Source organism: Oncorhynchus masou, chromosome 24, assembly GCF_036934945.1.
Source record: "Oncorhynchus masou masou isolate Uvic2021 chromosome 24, UVic_Omas_1.1, whole genome shotgun sequence".
Lineage (NCBI taxonomy): Eukaryota > Metazoa > Chordata > Actinopteri > Salmoniformes > Salmonidae > Oncorhynchus > Oncorhynchus masou.
In genome coordinates, this window is record NC_088235.1 from 17,536,846 (window position 1) to 17,557,687 (window position 20,842).

The window sequence follows — 20,842 nt, forward strand, 5'->3', positions numbered from 1 at the left end:
TGTAACACATATTTACCTTTTTATTTAACTAGGCAAGTCAGTTAAGAACAAATTCTTATTTTCAATGACGGCCCTAGGAACAGTGGGTTAACTGACTGTTATCCCCTCTCCATTGATTCATATATGCACTCAACAGCACATTTGAAGTCCCACTCACATAATGTCATTCTAAGCCAGAGAAGGTTGCATGTAAAATGATCTTCCTGTGAATAACAGGGAGAATTAGAGTGTGAGCACACCATCCACTGCTTCCGAGCATATTACTCGCCAATGTCCAGGCAACAAGGTGGACAAAATTAGGGCACGAATTGCCTTCCAGAGAGATAGAGATTGTAACATTCTCTGTTTCACGGAAACATGGCTCACTCGGGATGTGTTGTCAGAGTCGGTACAGCCACCCGGTTTCCTCACGCATCACGCCGACAGAAACAAACATCTCTCTGGTAAGAAGAAGGGCCGGGGTGCGTGGCGTAATCATAACAACGTACAGGAACTCAAGTACTTTTGTTCACCTGACCTAGAATTCCTTACAATCAAATGCCGACCGCATTATCTACCAAGAGAATTCTCTTTGATTATTGTCACAGCCATGTATATTCCCCCTAAGCAGACACATCGACGGCCCTGAAAGAACTTCACTGGACTCTATGTAAACTGAAATGGTCCACCCACACAGACAGTGTGGTGAAGAAGGCGCAACAGTGCCTCTTCAACCTCCGGAGTTTGAAGAAATTTGGCTTGTCACCTAACACTCAAACTTTTACAGACGCACAATCAAGAGCATCCTGCCGGGCTGTATCACGGCCTGGTATGGCAACTGCGCCGCCCCCAAACCGCAAGGCTCACCAGAGGGTGGTGCGGTCTGCACAATGCATCACCGAGGCAAACTTACCTGCCCTCCATGACACCTACAATACCTGATGTCACAGGAAGGCAAAAAAAGATCAAGGACAATAACCACCCGAGCCACTGCCTGTTCACCCCGCTATCATTCAGAAGGCGAGGGCATCAAAGGTGCATCAAAGCGGGGACCGAGAGACAGCTTCTATCTCAAGACCATCAGACTGTTAAACAGCCATCACTAACATACAGACGCAAATCTCTGGCCACTTCAATAAATGGATTTAATAAAGGTATCACTAGTCACTTTAAATAACGCCACTTTAATAATGTCTACATATCCTACATTACTCATATGTATATACTGTATTCTATACCATCTACTGCATCTTGACTATGCCGTTCGGCCATCACTCATCCATATATTTATATGTACATATTCATCCCTTTACATGTATGTGTATAAGGTAGTTATTGTGAATTTGTTAGATTGCTTGTTAGATATTACTGCACTGTTGGAACTAGAAGGAAAAGCATTTCGCTACACTCTCATTAACATCTGCTAACCATGTGTATGTGACCAATAAAATGTGATTTGATTTGTTGTATTTTCTCCCATGTCTTCTCATAGTGTTCATTCGACTAGACACTTCTGCCACTGCTGTTGCCATCAATTGTTATGGATGTTAATTACTGTTGTCTGCTGAACAGAGACACTGCCTAGCCCGCCGCTTATTTGATTAAAAACACTTGTCTTTATCACACAACCCACTCCTACTGCCCTCTTGCACCCTGAAACGCTCCTTCTTTAGTGTCAGGATGTTCTCCTCCTCCCTCAATCTCGCTATCCTCTTCTTTCCCTCCCAGGTGATCCAGAGAGTCCCTTGGACCTGTCCCGGCCAGACTTGGTCCTGGTGAGCAGCGATCCTAACCAGGACCACAACTACAGCAGTATGGCCCTGCAGCGCTGCTCCTCCCGCTCCTCCTCCTCCTCCCTCGACGATGGAGGCCCCTCCCCTGGCCATGCCCACCACAGGCCCCGTACATGCCGCGCTGGCAGTGAGGGTTTCCATAGTGACGAGGACGACTCCGACCTCGGGGACCGGGACGAGAGAGGCGGCCGCCCCCGGCCTGCTCCTCGCCGCTCCTCCTCCTCTTCGGTGAAGCACCCGGCGGGTAAGAGGGCCCGTAGGGAGCTGACAGCCAACCCAGAGCTGGATGAGGAGCTGAAGGAGGCGGCCGGGTCTCTGCTCCACCTGGCTGGGATCCGTACCTCCATGGACCTTAACAAACGGAGTGCCAAGAGCAAAAAACTGAACAGGAAATGAGGTTGTCATACTTTCCTGCCCTTGCCCTCAGACTCCTGCCCCTGTAACCCCTGACCCCTGATCTGATCATGTGTCCTGATTGGTCTTAGTTGTGCCACCTTTTCTGGTTGCTGATTTGAAGCCTGTTTTTGGTTTGACACATGATTAGGATATCCCTCACTATCCAACACATCAAATGGCAATAGTATCATTGACACAGGAGAACAAAGCCATATTGAGACTTTTGACCCACCTGTGTCAGGTGGGTGGGTCAGGGTAAAACGGGGGTGTTTGAGGACTACTGAGAAGAACCATCACAAAACTGCTTGTTGTTTCTGATGGCTTCGCTGCAGATCCTTACCACTCAAATAATGTTTTGAGGGATAAGATGGGAAAAGCTGAAACTTTTTAACTCAAAGCAAGCGTTGCATGCTTCCTCAACTTGTATCCTCTTCCAAGTGAACCTATTTCTAAGAGAACGAGTGCATGTCTCTAACAAACTAACCTCTCCTCATGTTGAAGTCAGTTTCTCCATGCTGAAGATACCACTGTTTTGATAGGTGACATCCTTGGTCTGGAAAACCTTCCAAAGAGAGATGCAATAACTTAAACCACTTTTTGTATTTGTCCTGGGTTGATGGTACTGCTGTTTAAAAACAACAGATGAAAGTAGTACGGCTGATCGTAAACATCCTTCCACGGAGTGGAACGCTGGACTGGGTCCATGTCAGGGTTTAATAGCAGGGAATGGAAACGTAACCGAGGGACTGTTGGAACTCTGCTGCCATGGTGGGCAGGGAAATCAAATAAAGGTGTCTGACTGCTAGATCAGGAAGAGTCCTCTAATCCTACTCTGAGAGAAACATCATGACTTCTAGATCAGGAAGAGTCCACTCTAGTCCTACTCTGAGAGAAACATCATGACTTCTAGATCAGGAAGAGTCCACTCCAGTCCTACTCTGAGAGAAACATCATGACTTCTAGATCAGGAAGAGTCCACTCCAGTCCTACTCTGAGAGAAACATCATGACTTCTAGATCAGGAAGAGTCCACTCCAGTCCTACTCTGAGAGAAACATCATGACTTCTAGATCAGGAAGAGTCCACTCTAGTCCTACTCTGAGAGAAACATCATGACTTCTAGATCAGGAAGAGTCCACTCCAGTCCTACTCTGAGAGAAACATCATGACTTCTAGATCAGGAAGAGTCCACTCTAGTCCTACTCAGAGAAACATCATGACTTCTAGATCAGGAAGAGTCCACTCCAGTCCTACTCTGAGAGAAACATCATGACTTCTAGATCAGGAAGAGTCCACTCCAGTCCTACTCTGAGAGAAACATCATGACTTCTAGATCAGGAAGAGTCCACTCTAGTCCTACTCTGAGAGAAACATCATGACTTCTAGATCAGGAAGAGTCCACTCTAGTCCTACTCTGAGAGAAACATCATGACTTCTAGATCAGGAAGAGTCCACTCTAGTCCTACTCAGAGAAACATCATGACTTCTAGATCAGGAAGAGTCCACTCCAGTCCTACTCTGAGAGAAACATCATGACTTCTAGATCAGGAAGAGTCCACTCTAGTCCTACTCAGAGAAACATCATGACTGCTAGATCAGGAAGAGTCCACTCCAGTCCTACTCTGAGAGAAACATCATGACTTCTAGATCAGGAAGAGTCCACTCTAGTCCTACTCTGAGAGAAACATCATGCCTTCTAGATCAGGAAGAGTCCTCTAATCCTACTCTGAGAGAAACATCATGACTTCTAGATCAGGAAGAGTCCACTCCAGTCCTACTCTGAGAGAAACATCATGACTTCTAGATCAGGAAGAGTCCACTCTAGTCCTACTCTGAGAGAAACATCATGACTTCTAGATCAGGAAGAGTCCACTCCAGTCCTACTCTGAGAGAAACATCATGACTGCTAGATCAGGAAGAGTCCACTCTAGTCCTACTCTGAGAGAAACATCATGACTTCTAGATCAGGAAGAGTCCTCTAATCCTACTCTGAGAGAAACATCATGACTTCTAGATCAGGAAGAGTCCTCTCTAGTCCTACTCTGAGAGAAACATCATGACTGCTAGATCAGGAAGAGTCCACTCTAGTCCTACTCTGAGAGAAACATCATGACTGCTAGATCAGGAAGAGTCCACTCTAGTCCTACTCTGAGAGAAACATCATGACTGCTAGATCAGGAAGAGTCCACTCTAGTCCTACTCTGAGAGAAACATCATGTCTTCTAGATCAGGAAGAGTCCACTCTAGTCCTACTCTGAGAGAAACATCATGTCTTCTAGATCAGGAAGAGTCCACTCTAGTCCTACTCTGAGAGAAACATCATGTCTTCTAGATCAGGAAGAGTCCACTCTAGTCCTACTCTGAGAGAAACAGAATTACATCTAGATCAGGAAGAGTCCTCTAATCCTACTGAGAGAAACAGAATTGCATCTTCATTTCATTAGAACCTACTCCTCTTCATCGCTCTTCCTCTGCTGACCCCTCTAATTCTGTCATACATTGTGTTTAGTGTGTAAACTGAGAAATTACATTTAATATATTCTATCTTGTCTTGTCCTATTATGTCTTGTTCTATCCTATCTTATCCTATGCAAGGTGTAGTGTAGACTAATCTGGCTGAAACTAAGCAAATGTTGTAACCATAGTGATACCAAGACAATGCGCTTGGCATGAGGGCACTCACTGGCAGATGTGCTGCTCAGTTTTCAATCATGTAATACTAGTCACACCTACTCGAACGTTAGTATTCAGGCCAAAGGGAAGTTAAAACAAAAATGTTATGTTGTTGTGAGGTTAGATGGACAATGTTGTGAGACTTATTGTACTACTGCCCCTCCTGAATGGTGTTGGCTGACCCTGTGGCAGAGTTTAGACTGTGGTGACAGAAAGAGGCTTTGCTTCGTCTCGTTCCCCATTAAGGAAACACGGAGGGCAAAATCAGGAAGTGCACCACTCTTCTCTACACTATACAGTAATGTGTTTAGGGCCAGTTGATTACATCGAGTTCAGTGATGGAAAGTACAGGATGCGGAAACAGAACTTGTGTAGTGATGAGGCCAGACTGATGCTCTTTGGGGCTTGCATGTTTTAACTTGCATTCGTAAGTAAAATGCCAATATGCCCATATGATTAGAATAGCTTTTAGTTGGTGCACTGCAGTACAGTGTACTGTCCTCTGTCATGAGCCAACTTAAGTGCAAGTTAGGTTTCCACTTGGGTTGTATCACAGGAAATGTTAAATTAAGTCACATTAGTAAGTATAGATTGTATGCAGTGCCAAACATGAATTTGTGTCACAGAAGTGGAACTACCAAGGCCATTGCAACCATCTTCCTCTTCTCACAGCATTTGTGACTGACAGTAATGTTGTTGCCCCTGTTTTTTAGAAGCCTGCCAACAGGAAATGTAGGAGAACTGACCTAGTCTGATATTCAGTTTATTTTGGTTGTTGTGGAATGGGAATCGCTGAATTCTTTGAAAGGGGATTTTGTTCTTAGAACTAAACTGCAGTTCTCCTAAATAAGATGGACATAGACTACACTGGTCTTAACTGGCTGTGAATAAACAAAGAACAAATGAATGGTGTCCATTAAATGTATAATTCATTTATAATGGACTATTGAAAGGAGCTTCTATCAAATAAAGGTAATTTGAAGTGAGTGGAAATGTTACTTCCTCTCTCCCTTCTGGAAAATCCTTTTGAGACTTACTTAGTTTTATTTTCTAAATGATATTTTACTGCCATAGACCACTATTTTCACTGTTATAGTGATAGTGTTTCTGAGAAAGTACTGTATATGGCCAATATATATATATCGTCTTTCGAGCGGGTGTTTTTCAATTTAACCATGACTGCCAAGTTTTCCAATGTTTTGTTGTTGGATAAAAGACTATTGATTAACATGGATTCTGAACCATTTTTTTTGTGCCAACTGTGATGATGTACAGAGAAGCAACGGTCGACATTTCAGATGGCATTCCTTATCTTGATAGGGAAAGTTGATTTAATCATCATAAAGGTGTTGGAAGTTTATCTGAATCTGTACTGTTTATGTTTAGATAATATTCTGACTGCCCTAAGTAGTCACACCATAGATATTAGTTGGCACCCCCTCTCCATGTTAGGATCCTGCCACCATAGATGTCGCCTACACTTACTGAAACTAAAAACCCACATTGAGGGTTGCCCTGGTGTAAGTCTTGGTACCCCCATGGACTTCTGTTTAAACTTAGATAGTTGAGGACAACTTCCAGTAACTTGTTCATGCTGTTGCTAGAAGAAAGCTCTTATCAGACTCAACATGAAGATGATCCTGAGTCTCTCAGTAAGTTTTTATTTTTATACTGAACAAAAATAATGCAACAAGCATTTTTACTGAGTTTGTTTATAAGGAAATCAGTTAGGCACTAATCTATGGATTTCACAAGGGTACAGCCATGGGTGAGCCTGGGCGCCCGACCCAGCCAATCCGAATGAGTTTCTCCACAAAAAGGGCTTTATTACAGACAGAAATACTCCTAAGCATCTTAGACTAATAAACACGATGAGGCACCCTAGGGGTCTGTATCGTCACCAATAATGTTCACTTGACATGGTGACAGATTATGCTAAACTCAAAGCTACATACATAGGATGCTTCATTGTTTGAAAATGTGTTGTATTGATTATGCGTTTATTTTTTGTTGCAGTTTATTGATTATGATAAAGCGGTTTGTCGCATTGAACTAACTAAAGCTGCCGACCCAGTATCCTTCAGTCATCTGCCATGTCTGTTAGACAGACCTTTTGGTTTTTGTATGCTAACCTCTTAATAAAATGTTTAAAGTTTATTTTCACCAAAGATATGCAATTTGCAATTATAGTATTACAAAATAAATAAAATCTTGTTTTATTTTTGGGCCTGTTTGTTTTTCAATTGTTAATGTTTACTACTTCGATGAAATGGTCAAATGATAAAGACAAATCTCTCAAAAGGATATACTGTATCAAGATCAATCTAATTGCTGCATTACTACTGACCAAAAATCCCTAATGACATTGACATGGGTGCATTTGGGAAAATTATGTATTCAAAAACCTATACATTTGAACAACCAAAAGTGGGACAAAGTCCTTGGTTATGAAATCCTATAAGTTCATGCTTTATTAATAAAATGTTGATTAACATCCCCACCTGCTGTTTAGAGCAGGTAATGACTAACCTTAAATGAAAGGGAGGTCAGAAGTGACTTGTAATGCAAATAATTATAGGGCCCATTGTCCCAAGGGACAAACATCTTAGTCTGTAACTTACTTCAAAGCTTTACCCCATTTGACCACTCAGTGCTAACTGTGAAAATTGTCCAAATAATGAATTTCTACAATAAGGAACTCAGCCCTTTCTTGTGATAGTTACATCAGGCAGTGCACTGCTCATGACTGCCAATTTAAGCCCCCCAAAAACTTGTGCATGAAATTCTTGACAATTCTAAAATAATAAAGCATATTCTACATCCAAGAGGAAGTCTTACCTGATATGCCATTATAGTCCTAGATAATACAGCATCCTCTAGTGGTGAACCACTATTACATCAATGAGTTTACTTCTAAGATCAATCTGTTTTATTAGCAACTAGATAACAAAAATGCTATCTTATCCAGCATTAGGCTCTCGTGTAAAAATGTATTAAGCCTTAAGGCTGAGTTGGTAAAATTGTATTGCAATACTGACACATTGTGTTCTAAGGATGTGTATTGATTGGCTTTCTAGTGTGTGTGAGAGATCACACACAACCCCAGGAAACATGCAAGGAATGACAGGATGCCATCTCTTACAGTAGCCATTCATGGTTCTACACTACAGCACAGAGCTAAGCTGATGTAAGAAACACAGAGCAGCGATACACACTGACTGGTGGTTGATAGTGTGATGTGCATTTGATGTTAAGGGTGATTGAGCAGAGAGGGAATCTCACTGCTTCTGTATTTTGTTGACAGTGCTGTTGATGGTGATGCTGTCAAATAAGGAGCTGACAGACAGGGGAACAGTTACAAACAATGAATCAGTAGAAGATTTGCATCCATCTGATCTGTCCCTCTTCATTAGAGATGACATCTGATATGATGAGACACCAAGCTAGTTTTTCTTCCTTTCAGCAACTATACTAGTGCATCAGGGTTGGGGTCAATTCCATTTCAATATAAGAAGTAAACTGAATTTCAAATTCTCATTCATAAACAATTGGGATCAGAGGAATTGGTTTCAGTTTCTGAATTCAAATGCAATTTACCCCATGCCTGGGCAATCCTTGGTTTGAGGCAAATATGGTGGATAATGAAGCTGTCTCATAAAAGCAATTTACTATTGGCAGGGGAGCAACTTGGTTTTAGAAGTGAGGGGGGGCATAATAATCATTTTATCCATTTGGATACACTCCAAACAGGCTACCCAACGCTCAGAGACTACCGTTGCCTTGTTTTGTATCACATCCAATGACAAAACTGTGTCGGGGGCATGTCCCTCCCGTCCCCAGTGAAAGTTGTGCCCCTGACTATTGGACAAAATGGTCAAGTGTGTGTTCCCTCTCTTGCGTGAGCATGCTTTCCCACGTGAGCTCACGGTTCCTCCATAATCTCTGGCATGCTCACTCAAGAGATGGAACTCCCACATACACAGATAGGATGTTTTCAGTGGGAAACTGCCGAAATCAGCTGGCTCTGGTATACTTATCCCCCCCACCCTCAACCATAAAAAGATTTGCTTGTGAGAAGTCTCGCTTTCTCTTCCATCTCCGGTTTGAGGTTTACGTCACCATTAGGCCAACTCCCAACAGATGGTGTCCTTTCCTACATGACATTACTAGTCCTTCACAATGATCCTTCCACCAACTGGACTCAAGGAAAGCAGAGCCTGGTGCCTCAGAGTAGAGTATAGGTCCAACTGTGGGTGAACATAGATAGACATTTGACTGAGAGGAGGTAGTCTATTACCCATGATGCCATCCAAGGTCCCATACATGAAAGCTTCTTTGCTCTATTTCACTGACATGAATCATGAATGAGCTTTGCTCAGCAATTTCACAGATCAATGATCCATACATGAAGGTATTGAACCTCACCATCTGACTGTCAGTATTTTTGCCTCAACATAACAGGGCTATCTGACTGGCAGTATTTTTGCCTGATAATTGCCAAGTGACTGTGTCCCAAATGACCTTTGGGCCCTGTTCAAAAGTAGTACACTAAATAGGGAATAGGTTGTCATTTGTGACACAAAGAGTGTCTTTTGAGTGAATACACAATCAGTTTGCCACCAACCTCACAACATGGGCTCTATACAGATGTCAGTCAGGAACTAAGCATCATGACAGCTGAACACAAAGGAGGGGACCTCTGCTGATAAGTTTGTACTTGTGATTGGTAAAGAAGTATGTTTTTATTACACCGATTTACATAGACAGCGGAACTGTGATAAAGGCCATGTACAGGAGTACTGCTGTCTGTAGGATTATTTGACTGGCATTAGCAGATCAACTCATGGTTCGAATCAGTGACTCTTGGGGTGCCCAACGTGTCTTATGGGTGCCAGATGTCAATATCTTTGAGGGGGGCCGTATTGATATTTCAATTCTCATGGGGGGCCTGTTGATGCCCCCTCAAGCTCCCCTGTAAATCCAAACCCTGAACACAATCATGTGTGTCGGGGGAAAGGGTCATCCTGTCTATCCTACAGCAGGCAGTCGGTTGTGTCTGATATGTCAGGAAGACTAATAATAAACCTATGCCATCTTCTACTTCAGACCACACAAAGAAACCACATTGACCAAATATATTTCCCCAATATCAGATGAATTGACAAATTACCATGATCTACTTTGAAATGGAGTAGGCCTATAGCGCATGGCTTGGGCTTCAAATCAAATCCAAATCTTTGTTGCATGCCCCGAATTCAACAGGTGTAGACCTTACAGTGAAATGCTTACTTACAAGCCCTTAAGCAACAATGCAGTTAAGAAAAAAAAATGAAATAAATATAACTAATAATTAAGGAGCAACAATAAAATAACAGAAGCGAGGCTATATACAGGGGGTTCCGGTACAGAGTCAATGTGCGGGGGCACCGGTTAGTCAAGATAATTGAGGTAATATGTACATGTAGGTAGAGGTAAAGTGACTATGCATACATAATAAACAGAGTGTAGTAGCAGTGTAAAAATGGGGTGGGTGGGAACAATGCAAATAGTCCGGGTAGCCATTTGATTAACTGTTCAAGAGTCTTTTGGCTTGGGGGTAGAAGCTGTTAAGCCTTTTTGACCTAGACTTGGCACTCCGGTACCACTTTCCGTGCGGTAACAGAGAGAACAGTCTATGACTAGGGTGGCTGGAGTCCTTGGTAATCTTTTGGGCCTTCCTCTGACACTGCCTGGTATAGAGGTCCTGGATGGCAGGAAGCTTGGCCCCAGTGATGCACTAAGCCATAAGCACTACCCTCTGTATTGCCTTGCGGTCGAGTCCAAGCAGGAGCCATACCAGGGGGTGATGTTCTCGATGGTGCAGCTGTAGAACTCTTTGAGGATCTGAGGACCCATACCAAATCTATTGAGTCTCCTGAGGGGCAATAGGCGTTGTCGTGTCCTCTTCACAACTGTTTTGGTGTGTTTGGACCATTATAGTTTGTTGGTGATGTGGACACCAAGGAACTGGAAGCGCTCAACCTGCTCCACTACAGCCCTGCCTATGTGAGCGGGGGCGTGCTCGGTCCTCCTTTTTCTGTAGTCCACAATAATCTCCTTTGTCATAGTTATCCTGGCACCACTGCCAAGTCACTGACCTTGTCCCTATAGGCATTAACCATACATATACAGTGGGGTAAAAAAGTATTTAGTCAGCCACCAATTGTGCAAGTTCTCCCACTTAAAAAGATGAGAGGCCTGTAATTTTCATCATAGGTACACTTCAACTATGACAGACAAAATGATATTTTTTTTTCTACAGAAAATCACATTGTAGGATTTTTTATGAATTTATTTGCAAATAAGAAAATAAGTATTTGGTCACCTACAAACAAGCAGGATTTCTGGCTCTCACAGACCTGTAACTTCTTCTTTAAGAGGCTCCTCTGTCCTCCACTCATTACCTGTATTAATGACACCTGTTTGAACGTGTTATCAGTATAAATTAATTGATTAACTTAATTGATCCAGGGATGGCATAGCAGTTCAGACGTCTTGTCATGTCCCGTATATATATATATTGTCGTGTTTGGAGGAAAAAGAATGCTGAGTTGCATCCAAAGAACACCATACCTACTGTGAAGCATGGGGGTGGAAACATCATGCTTTGGGGCTGTTTTTCTGCAAAGGGACCAGGACAACTGATCCGTGTAAAGGAAAGAATGAAAGGGGCCATGTATCGTGAGATTTTGAGTGAAAACCTCCTTCCATCAGCAAGGGCATTGAAGATGAAACGTGGCTGGGTCTTTCAGCATGACAATGATCCCAAACACACCGCCCTGGCAAATAAATGGATTTAAAATCCTTCAATGTGATTTTCAGGATTTCTTTTTCTCATTTTGTCTGTCATAGTTGAAGTGTACCTATGATGAAAATTACAGGCCTCTCATCTTTTTAAGTGGGAGAACTTAAACAATTGGTGGCTGACTAAATATTTTTTTGCGCCACTGTAGGCCTATAGCCCATAACCATATGTAACAGTATTACTTTAGACCTTCCCTTCGCCCATACCCGGGCGCAAACCAGGGACCCTCTGCACACATCAACAACAGTCACCCTCGAAGCATCGTTACCCATCGCTCCACAAAAGCCGCGGCCCTTGCAGAGCAAGGGGAACCACTACTTCAAGGTCTCAGAGCAAGTGACGTCACAGATTGAAACACTATTTAGCGAGCACCACCGGCTAACTAAGCTAGCGTTTCACATCCGTTACACATATAGCCAGATCCAGATAGCAGATGTCCTGAAAGAGCTGCAAAACTTGGACCCGTACAAATCAGCTGGGCTTGACAATCTGGACCCTCTCATTCTAAAATTATCTTCTGCCCTTGTTGCGACCCCTGTTACTAGTCTGTTCAACCTCTCTTTCGTATCGTCCGAGATTCCTAAAGATTGGAAATCTTCCGTGGTCATCTCCCTCTTCAAAGGGGGTGACACTCTAGACCCAAACTGTTACAGACCTATATCCATCCTGCCCTGCCTTTCCAAAGTCTTCGAAAGCCAAGTTAATAAACAAATCACTGACCATTTCGAATCCCACCGTACCTTCGCCGATGTGCAATCCGGTTTCTGAGCTGGTCACGGGTGCACCTCAGCCACACTCAAGGTGCTAAATGATATCCTAGCCGCCATCGATAAAAGACAGTACTGTGCAGCCGTCTTCATCGACCTGGCCAAAGCGTTCGACTCTGTCAATCACTGTATTCTTATTGGCAGACTCAACAGCCTTCGTTTCTCTAATCACTGCCTCACCTGGTTCACTAACTACTTTCCAGATAGAGTTCAGTGTGTCAAATCGGAGGGCCTGTTGTCTGGACCTCTGGCAGTCTCTATGGGGGCACCACAGGGTTCAATTCTCGGACTGACTCTTTTCTCTGTATATATCAATGATGTCGCTCTTGCTGCGGGTGATTCCTTGATCCACCTCTGCGCAGACGACACCATTCTGTATACATCTGGCCCTTCTTTGGACACTGTTATCTAACCTCCAGACGAGCTTCAATGCCATACAACTCTCCTTCCGTGGCCTCCAACTACTCTTAAATGCAAGTAAAACTAAGTGCATGCTTTTCAACCGATCGCTGTCCACACCCGCCCTCCCGACGAGCATCACTACTCTGGACAGTTCTGACTTAGAATATGTGGACAACTACAAATACCTAGGTGTTTGGCTAGACTGTAAACTCTCCTTCCAGACTCATTAAGCATCTCCAATTCAAAATTAAATCTAGAATCGGCTTCCTATTTTGCAACAAAGCCTCCTTCACTCACACTGCCAAACATATCCTCGTAAAACTGACTATCCTAGCGATCCTCGACTTCGGCGATGTCATTTACAAAATAGCCTCCAACACTCTACTCAGCAAACTGGATGCAGTCTATCATAGTGCCATACGTTTTTGTCAGCAAAGCCTCATATACCACCCACCGCTGCGACCTGTATGATCTCGTCACCAGACCCACTGGCTCCAGGTCATCTATAAGTCTTTGTTAGGTAAAGCTCCGCCTTATCTCAGCTCACTGGTCACCATAACACCCACCTGTCACCATAACACCCACCACTAACTTTAAGCATTAGCTATCTGAGCAGCTCACCAATCGCTGCAGCTGTACACAGCCTATCTGTAAATAGCCCATCCAACTACCTACCTCATCCCCAAATAGTTTTTATTTACTTTTTTTGCACACCAGTATTTCTACTTGCACATCTATCACTTCAGTGTTAATTTGCTAAATTGTAATTACTTCACTACTATGGCCTATTTATTGCCTTACCTCCTTACTCCATTTGCGCACACTCTATATAGATTTTTTCTATTGTTATTGACTGTACATTTGTTTATCCCACGTGTAACTGTGTTGTTTTTTGTCGCAATGCTTTGCTTTATCTTGGCCAGGTCGCAGTTGTAAATGAGAACTTTTTCTCAACTGGCCTACCTGGTTAAATAAAGGTAAAAATAAATAAATAAATATAGACCTATAGCCCATGGCTTGGGCTTCATTAACCAAATATAGGCCTATAGACCATGGCTTGGGATTCATTAATCATATATAATCCTATAGACCATGGCTTGGGATTCATTAACCATATTGACCATAGCTTGGTATTCATTAATCATATATAATCCTATAGACCATGGCTTGGGCTTCATTAACCATATAGGCCTTTGTTCTTCAGTCCTATTGTGGGCTACTAGCCCCCCTGCACAGGACACAGGCTTTTATGATTCAGTAGACTGGTCTGTACAGGAGACCCACGGGGTGTGCAGGGTTTGGTTCCAGACCAGTACTAACACACAGGTAATCGTGATGATTAGGCTACAGTAGGCTAATAATAGCAATAGTTCAGAAGGTGAAGTGAGTCCATAATAGCCTTTCTTGTTTCAGTCTCAGTCAGTCAATTTCAGACATTACAGACACACATTCCTATTTGCAGTGGCAGAAAAAAACGGCCAACTTCGATGTGCTATTGGTGGATAGTCTTCCCATGTGATGTTCTTGTTGTCGGACGGTCGCTGTGTGCTAATGGCTCCTCCTGCAACAGTGAATACGGAGCTGAGCAAGGGTTGCAGGGGCAACGCAAAAATATATATTTTTCTCGAGCTGCAGGAAAGGGGTGACTTATTGCGCAATGTTTAAGAAAAAAACATTTTAGATTGCGTGCTTAGACGTCGTTCCAACTATAGAGAAGGGTTTGATTTATTTTATTCTAAACACCGCAAATGAACTCCGTCAGAGCAACCAGCAGAAGACCCAGGCGAGTGTCGAGGCCGCGCCCGGTACAGCCGGAAAGGAACAACCAGGAAAGAGGTAATGCATGTAACGTCACCTCTAAGCTAACTGGGCGCATTTTAAACAATTTCAGAAATACGTTGGTTCGGTTACTTGTTGACTCAAATTAAACGTTTGAATATAGCTGTGGCTTTCAAAAAAGGGTTGAAAACGTCTTTCCCTTTTGGTGGAGACTGTAGGAAACGCCGAGGCTTCTTGTTCTGTCGACAATCTCTTAGGCCGCGCTTTGTTTGGCTTGTTTTGTTCCTAGACCTAAGCGAATCCTTGCTGATCTTGACTAGACTACAGGTCGTAGAAGAATGCCAGCTAACTAGATTGCTCAAACGCACCAACGACTATAATAATACACGTCTAATAATGGTTAGCCCACGAGTTTGTCATGAGGTAGTTTTTTTTCTATATTTCTTGGTGGTCTCGCTAGTGTTTATTAGCATGTAAAGTTAGCCAGCTGGCTAGTACGCTAACGTAACAAGCAAATTGGCAACCCATGATGACGTTATCTGTAGACAACTAGCCAGGAACTACGCCTTTGTTTGAATAGCTCTTCGGAAAGTATCAAAGTGCACATTTACTTACAATTGTTGTTAAATTAGCACATTGGCGGCACATTTGACTTTCTTCTAATTACGCCTTCACTTGTTATTAACTTAACCAAAGTTGCGTTTGGTCTGGAGACGAGTTGTTTGTTGGCTAGCTAATATTAACATTAGCTAAAGCAGTTAGGTAGTTGTTTAGGTGGCTATCTAGTCACGTCACAAATTGTAGAGAATAATATTGGTTATTATATTCAGCATGGATAGTTCTATTAACTACATAGTAGCTGAATAAATCACGTTTTAGTTGTAAACGTTACTCTCGCATAAGCTAAATTAGACAGTTAGCTAAATTAGCTTGACGCATCTAAATTTGCGAGCCAGTTTATCCATTTTGTCTGTGCGGCGTCTCACCACCGTAAATCACCATCAATGTCTGGCTGTGTTGGGATGGACATCTGACGGTCGGACACCCATTGACGTTGTGTCCCGAAGCGCACAGTGGGTTAGCAATGTGGTAACCAGGCAATCTTTCGAAAGATTACGTTTCAAAGGTAAACAATGGTTATGTTCCATGTGCGATAATCTAAAAATAGGCTCACTACCGGTACTTTGCCAACTGATGTTTAGACAAAGATGACTTTCTAAATGCAGGGAAATTTCACCTGAAGGGACCGACCATCACGTCAGCAGAGCTTTTTGTGAGTGCTAACGTTAGGTGATTCAGTTGGCTTGATAAAACTAGGTTTACTACAGTCAATTTGCCAGCTACGTTATTGTAATAACTATAAATGAACGTGACTAGCTAACTAACTTCTTGGATAAGTGACAGCCAGCACTAGTAGTAACGTTAGCTGAGGCTGCTTCAACATAGTCAAGGCAGCTGTTCAAATGGTGATCTGAGGCCTCTTTGAATTGCAGAGGTGCATGTAACTTTTGCTAGCTAGGCTATATTGGCTGCGTTTACACAGGCAGCCCAATTCTGATATTTTGGGCAATTATGAATTAGTCTGCATCCATTACTCCATAACACACCCACTACCACTTTAACTACATGCTGCGTACACTGCCATTAACGACTGCTAGCCAGGACACCGACACAGTGTCCTTCGCCAACGCCTGCCGAGCACTGCTTTCCCAGTTAATTTAATGTTACGGTAAGGGTAGTTGGTTGGCTACACTTGCTAGCTACTTTGCGCGCCATAAAGTTAAGAGCTGCGGGAAAGCAGTGCTCGGGAGGCGAAGGACAGTGTACCCGTTTCCCTGCTAGTTAGCTACTTACCGTACTGTTAACAGAAATACCGGAAAGCAGTACATGTCGGCGGGGACAAAGGACACTACCTATAGCAGCCTTCTTCTGTGGTTATTTTGTTGTTGTTGGGGGGGCTGTTGGCATCCTTCGTTGATGTATTACCGCCACTTATTGTGCTGGAGTGTGGAGCAAAGACAGCGCTAGTAGCCTCAATAGCAGTAACCACAGTCTACAGATATGTTATTGCAATTATTAGCTAAAAAGCTGCTCTGATTGGTAGAAATATACCTCCAATTGTTAGAAAATATTTGTTCCTAATTAGTTATGCTGCGTTTAGACAGGCTGACGATTCTAATATTTTCCCACTAATTGGTCTTTTGACCAATCACATCAGAGACCCGTTCAACAAGGGAAATAGTTATTGAAGTTTGACTAACAGTAGCGTACATATTCCATTTGTTTTGTTTTCGCCGCGACAGTCTGAAAACGTTTGCGAACAGTCTGAGAAGGTAGTATGTGGCGAATGGAAGTGTCTGCTTTGGGTCTAAACTGCCGCTAAAAATAATCAAGTGGCCATGTAGACTTTCAATTGTAGGAATTCAATTTAGTAGGAATTGCCAAATTATTTTCAGTTTGAATATTGTCGCTAAAAAGTCAGTAATCCTTACAAAAAGTAGTTTGATGTTTCACTAACGTTTTGGAATGTGTATTCAAATCGTTCAACTGAAATTGTTACTCTGGCAAAATGTTGACTGCAAACAGAAGCCTTGTTAAACTCACCTCAGATCTTTTCACATCAGATCTTTTTCAAAACTGAAAACACAATTAGTGAAATAAAGATCTGAATTTGGCTGCTGTCTAAATGCAGTCTTAGGGAAACATATGAAGTTGAATAAGAATGTTTGCGACTGGCATTTGTGAACTGGGCTCGGTCTACTTCAGATGTGGAACGCATACACTGGAATAGAGATTAGCCCGAGGCTACATTTACAGATTACAGGCCTACATATAGACATTTGCATTCATCGGCCTGAAACACTGTTTTGTTTTTGTTACTACCACCTCTTAAACTATTTACAATCCATGTATCTGGTATTATATTAGATCTTCCTTTACTTTTGTACCCTAAAAACCTTAAATGTAATTTTGCTGATGTTGACAAAATCATAAATGTGCCCCTGTTGCCAATTTCCATTGATCTGTTGGATGATTAACTAGTGGGGCACAGGAACCATGACAGGAACAATGCAGCTTGACCCTGGCTGTCTTTTTAGTAAGTGAACCCAGTTTCTTCCTATCGAGGTCTTTATTCTGTCTCCTCCCCACCACCCCCAGGATCCCATCTCTAGTCTTGGTTTGTTCCCCAGTAATGATACATTGATGATGCTATAATGAAGGTGGAGCACAACCCGACACACTACGTGTCCTTTGTAGGGCTGACCCCATTTAGTCGACTGGTCGATTGTTTGGTCGATAGGCTGTTAGTCGACCGACATTTCTTTAGTTGAGCAGTTGCAATTTTGTCATGGTGCACAAGACACCCATCTGATTCGCGCCTTACTCAGTGGTCTAAACCATTGCGGAGGCCACAGGGATGGCACAGTCCATCACTCTAATACATGTGATACTGACATTTTATATAGTTATATTATATAATGATGATGATGATACGCTAATAAATAAATAACTTTATAACATGCGCTTTCCTCCGCATTCGCTGTCCATGGTCCTGAAACGTAATCTTCAGTGCGGTGTAGAATTGGCACCTTTTCCAATGTTGCTATGTGCATAATAGCAAAAGTAACCAGCATATTGGGATTGAGAACATTGCGGCGGAGGAAAAAGTCTTTTAAACCCTATTCTGCCGGGATTAGTTTTACTGGCACAAGACACCACAACTATAATTTTTGTCTCGTCCGAATCTGCCATATAAATCATATGTACTTTGCAGAAGAGTTACAATTTTTTTTACATTTTACTAGGCAAGTCAGTTAAGAACAAATTCTTATTTTCAATGACGGCCTAGGAACAGTGGGTTAACTGCCTGTTCAGGGGCAGAACGACAGATTTGTACCTTGTCAGCTCGGGGATTCGAACTTGCAACCTTTCGGTTACTAATCCAACGCTAACCACTAGGCTACCCTGCCGCCCCAAATCCAGCCAGAATAATCAAATGTTTTTTGGCAAACTCCAAGGTCCTCTGATAATACCAGTCCCATGCGAATCAACATCCCTGTATTTTGAGATAAATGTCTGAGTTTGACAGGTGTTGCTCGTGGTTTGAGCAAGAAAACTAACTGATTGGATACATAGCCTATATATGAAGGCCTACATGTATCAACTTTCACAGTGAATGCTTTATGTTTTGTGTGTATTTATGGAATATTGGCAAATGCATCAGTAAAAAATATTGCACATATTTAATGTAACCCTTGCTGTAAATGGATCACAAAGCAGCATACAACTGCCTAAATATTTTGAAATGGAAAGTTCACATTCTCATCCACAGCCTTAAAACTAATTTTAAGTGCACTGTTTAGCTACATCTGAAGGCTGGGGGGCATTTGGTACGTCTACTGCAGATGTCTAAAATATCCTAATGATTCTTTTTTAATCAATCTGTTATTTTACCAGGTAAGTTGACTGTGAACATGTTCTCATTTGCAGCAACAACCTGGGGAATAGTTACAGGGGAGAGGAGAGGGATGAATGAGCCAATTGTAAACTGGGGATTATTAGGTGACCGTAATGGTTTGAGGGCTAGATTGAGAATTTAGCCATGACACCGGGGTTAACACCCCTACTCTTACGATAAGTGCCATGGGATCTTTAATGACCTCAGAGTCAGGACACCCTTTTAAGGTCCCATCCGAAAGACGGCACCCTACACAGGGCAGTGTCTCCAATCACTGCCCTGGGGCATTTGGGATATTTTTTCTTAGACCAGAAAGAGTGCCTCCTACTGGCCCTCCAACACCACTTCAGCAGCATCTGGTCTCCCCATCCAGGAACTGACCAGGACCAACCCTGCTTAGCTTCAGAAGCAAGTCAGCAGTGGTATGCAGGCTGGTATTCTGCTGGTGAGGGTGATTATGATCATACTTCCTCAGTTCAAAAATGTTGCTGACACTATACCAAAGATGGTTTGGTACGGTTCAGAAACTTGGGAACCTTGCTCTAATTATCAATGTAGCCCAGTTATCGCCTGGGCTCAATTTACAAAAAAAGAAGGAATTACAGGGGGAAGTTTGGAAAAAAAACGAATCACGTCCGAGTCATCCTCTGGAATAACGGAATTATGGGGTAATAATTACATAACCAACATTCTCTAGTATTACTAGTCCTGTGCGACTAGGGCTTAGCCTAGTTGTATAAGAAAATTGAGGATCGAGCAAACCCCAACTTAATTAGGTCTATAAATCAATAGCCTAACTGTTAAATGTGCCTGGCTTTATGTCATCCATATACAGTGCATTTTCATCAGTATTCAGACCCTTTACTCAGTACTTTGTTGAAGCACCTTTGGCAGCGATTACAGCCTTGAGTCTTCGTGGGTATGATGCCACAAGCTCGGAACACCCGTATTTGGGGAGATTTTCCCGTTCTTCTCTGCAGATCCTCTCAAGCTCTCAGTTTGGATGGGGAGCATCGCTGCACAGCTATTGTCAGGCCTCTCCAGAGATGTTCGATGGGGTTCAAGTTTAGGGTCTGGCTTGGCCACTCGAGGACATTCAGAGACTTGTCCCCAAGCCACTCCTGCGTCGTCCTGTTGGAAGGTGAACCTTTGTCCCAGTAGGAGTGCGTGAGCGCTCTGGAGCAGGGTTTGACCAAGGATCTCTCAACTTTGCTCTGTTAATCTTTCCCTCGATCCTGACTAGTCTCCCAGTCCCTGCTGCTGAAACACATCCCCACAACATGATGCGGCCACTGTCATGCTTCACTGTAGGGATAGGTTACCATGGTAATGCAACTCAAGTCTTGTGCCTGTGAGATTGTCTAATAGCTGCGTTGTCTTCTCTTTCCTAGCAGTTGAAACTCAATCGTTGAAAAACAACCTAGCTCATGAACAAAACTATGTAAATTAGACCAACTTTTATGCCTGTGCAGAGCGCTTCTAAAAACAAATCTTTAACGCCGCTCTTCACTTGTGCACAGTCCTGAACCAGGCAGTGTTGCCGCTCGAAGTGGGATAGAATTCATAGTTCTTTGACTTTGCACGATTCATTTACCAGCTAAGATGGCAGAAATACTTTGTAAAATAAATGCTCCAATATACTTGACTATTTTTATTAATGAATACAAGTGAAGTGCTCACTCTGTGGCATCCTGACCACCCGCCAAAGAGCTGGTGAAATAGACATCTTATCCGCCAATTGCCAAAATCTA

General features: G+C 42.8%; 2 protein-coding genes across 5 annotated transcripts in view; both read left to right on the top strand.

Annotated features, from left to right (window-relative positions):
- Positions 1-7,066, top strand: part of LOC135511870 (forkhead box protein N2-like) — a 41,506-nt gene extending 34,440 nt beyond the window's left edge. For both annotated transcript variants that reach the window (XM_064933370.1, XM_064933371.1), the window contains exon 5: positions 1,708-7,066. In XM_064933370.1, the coding sequence (XP_064789442.1) occupies positions 1,708-2,168 (461 nt within the window). In that variant the 3' untranslated portion in view covers positions 2,169-7,066. The remainder of the gene's footprint in view (positions 1-1,707) is intronic.
- A 7,316-nt stretch (positions 7,067-14,382) lies between these two features.
- LOC135511867 (F-box only protein 11-like) overlaps positions 14,383-20,842 on the top strand; it is a 56,057-nt gene continuing 49,597 nt past the window's right edge. For 2 of the 3 annotated variants that reach the window (XR_010451329.1, XM_064933368.1), the window contains exon 1: positions 14,383-14,689. Coding sequence is in view for 2 of the 3 variants with exons in the window: in XM_064933368.1 (XP_064789440.1) it covers positions 14,602-14,689 (88 nt within the window). In the remaining variant the exon portion in view is untranslated. The remainder of the gene's footprint in view (positions 14,690-20,842) is intronic. The other variant, XM_064933369.1, reaches the window with a different exon arrangement.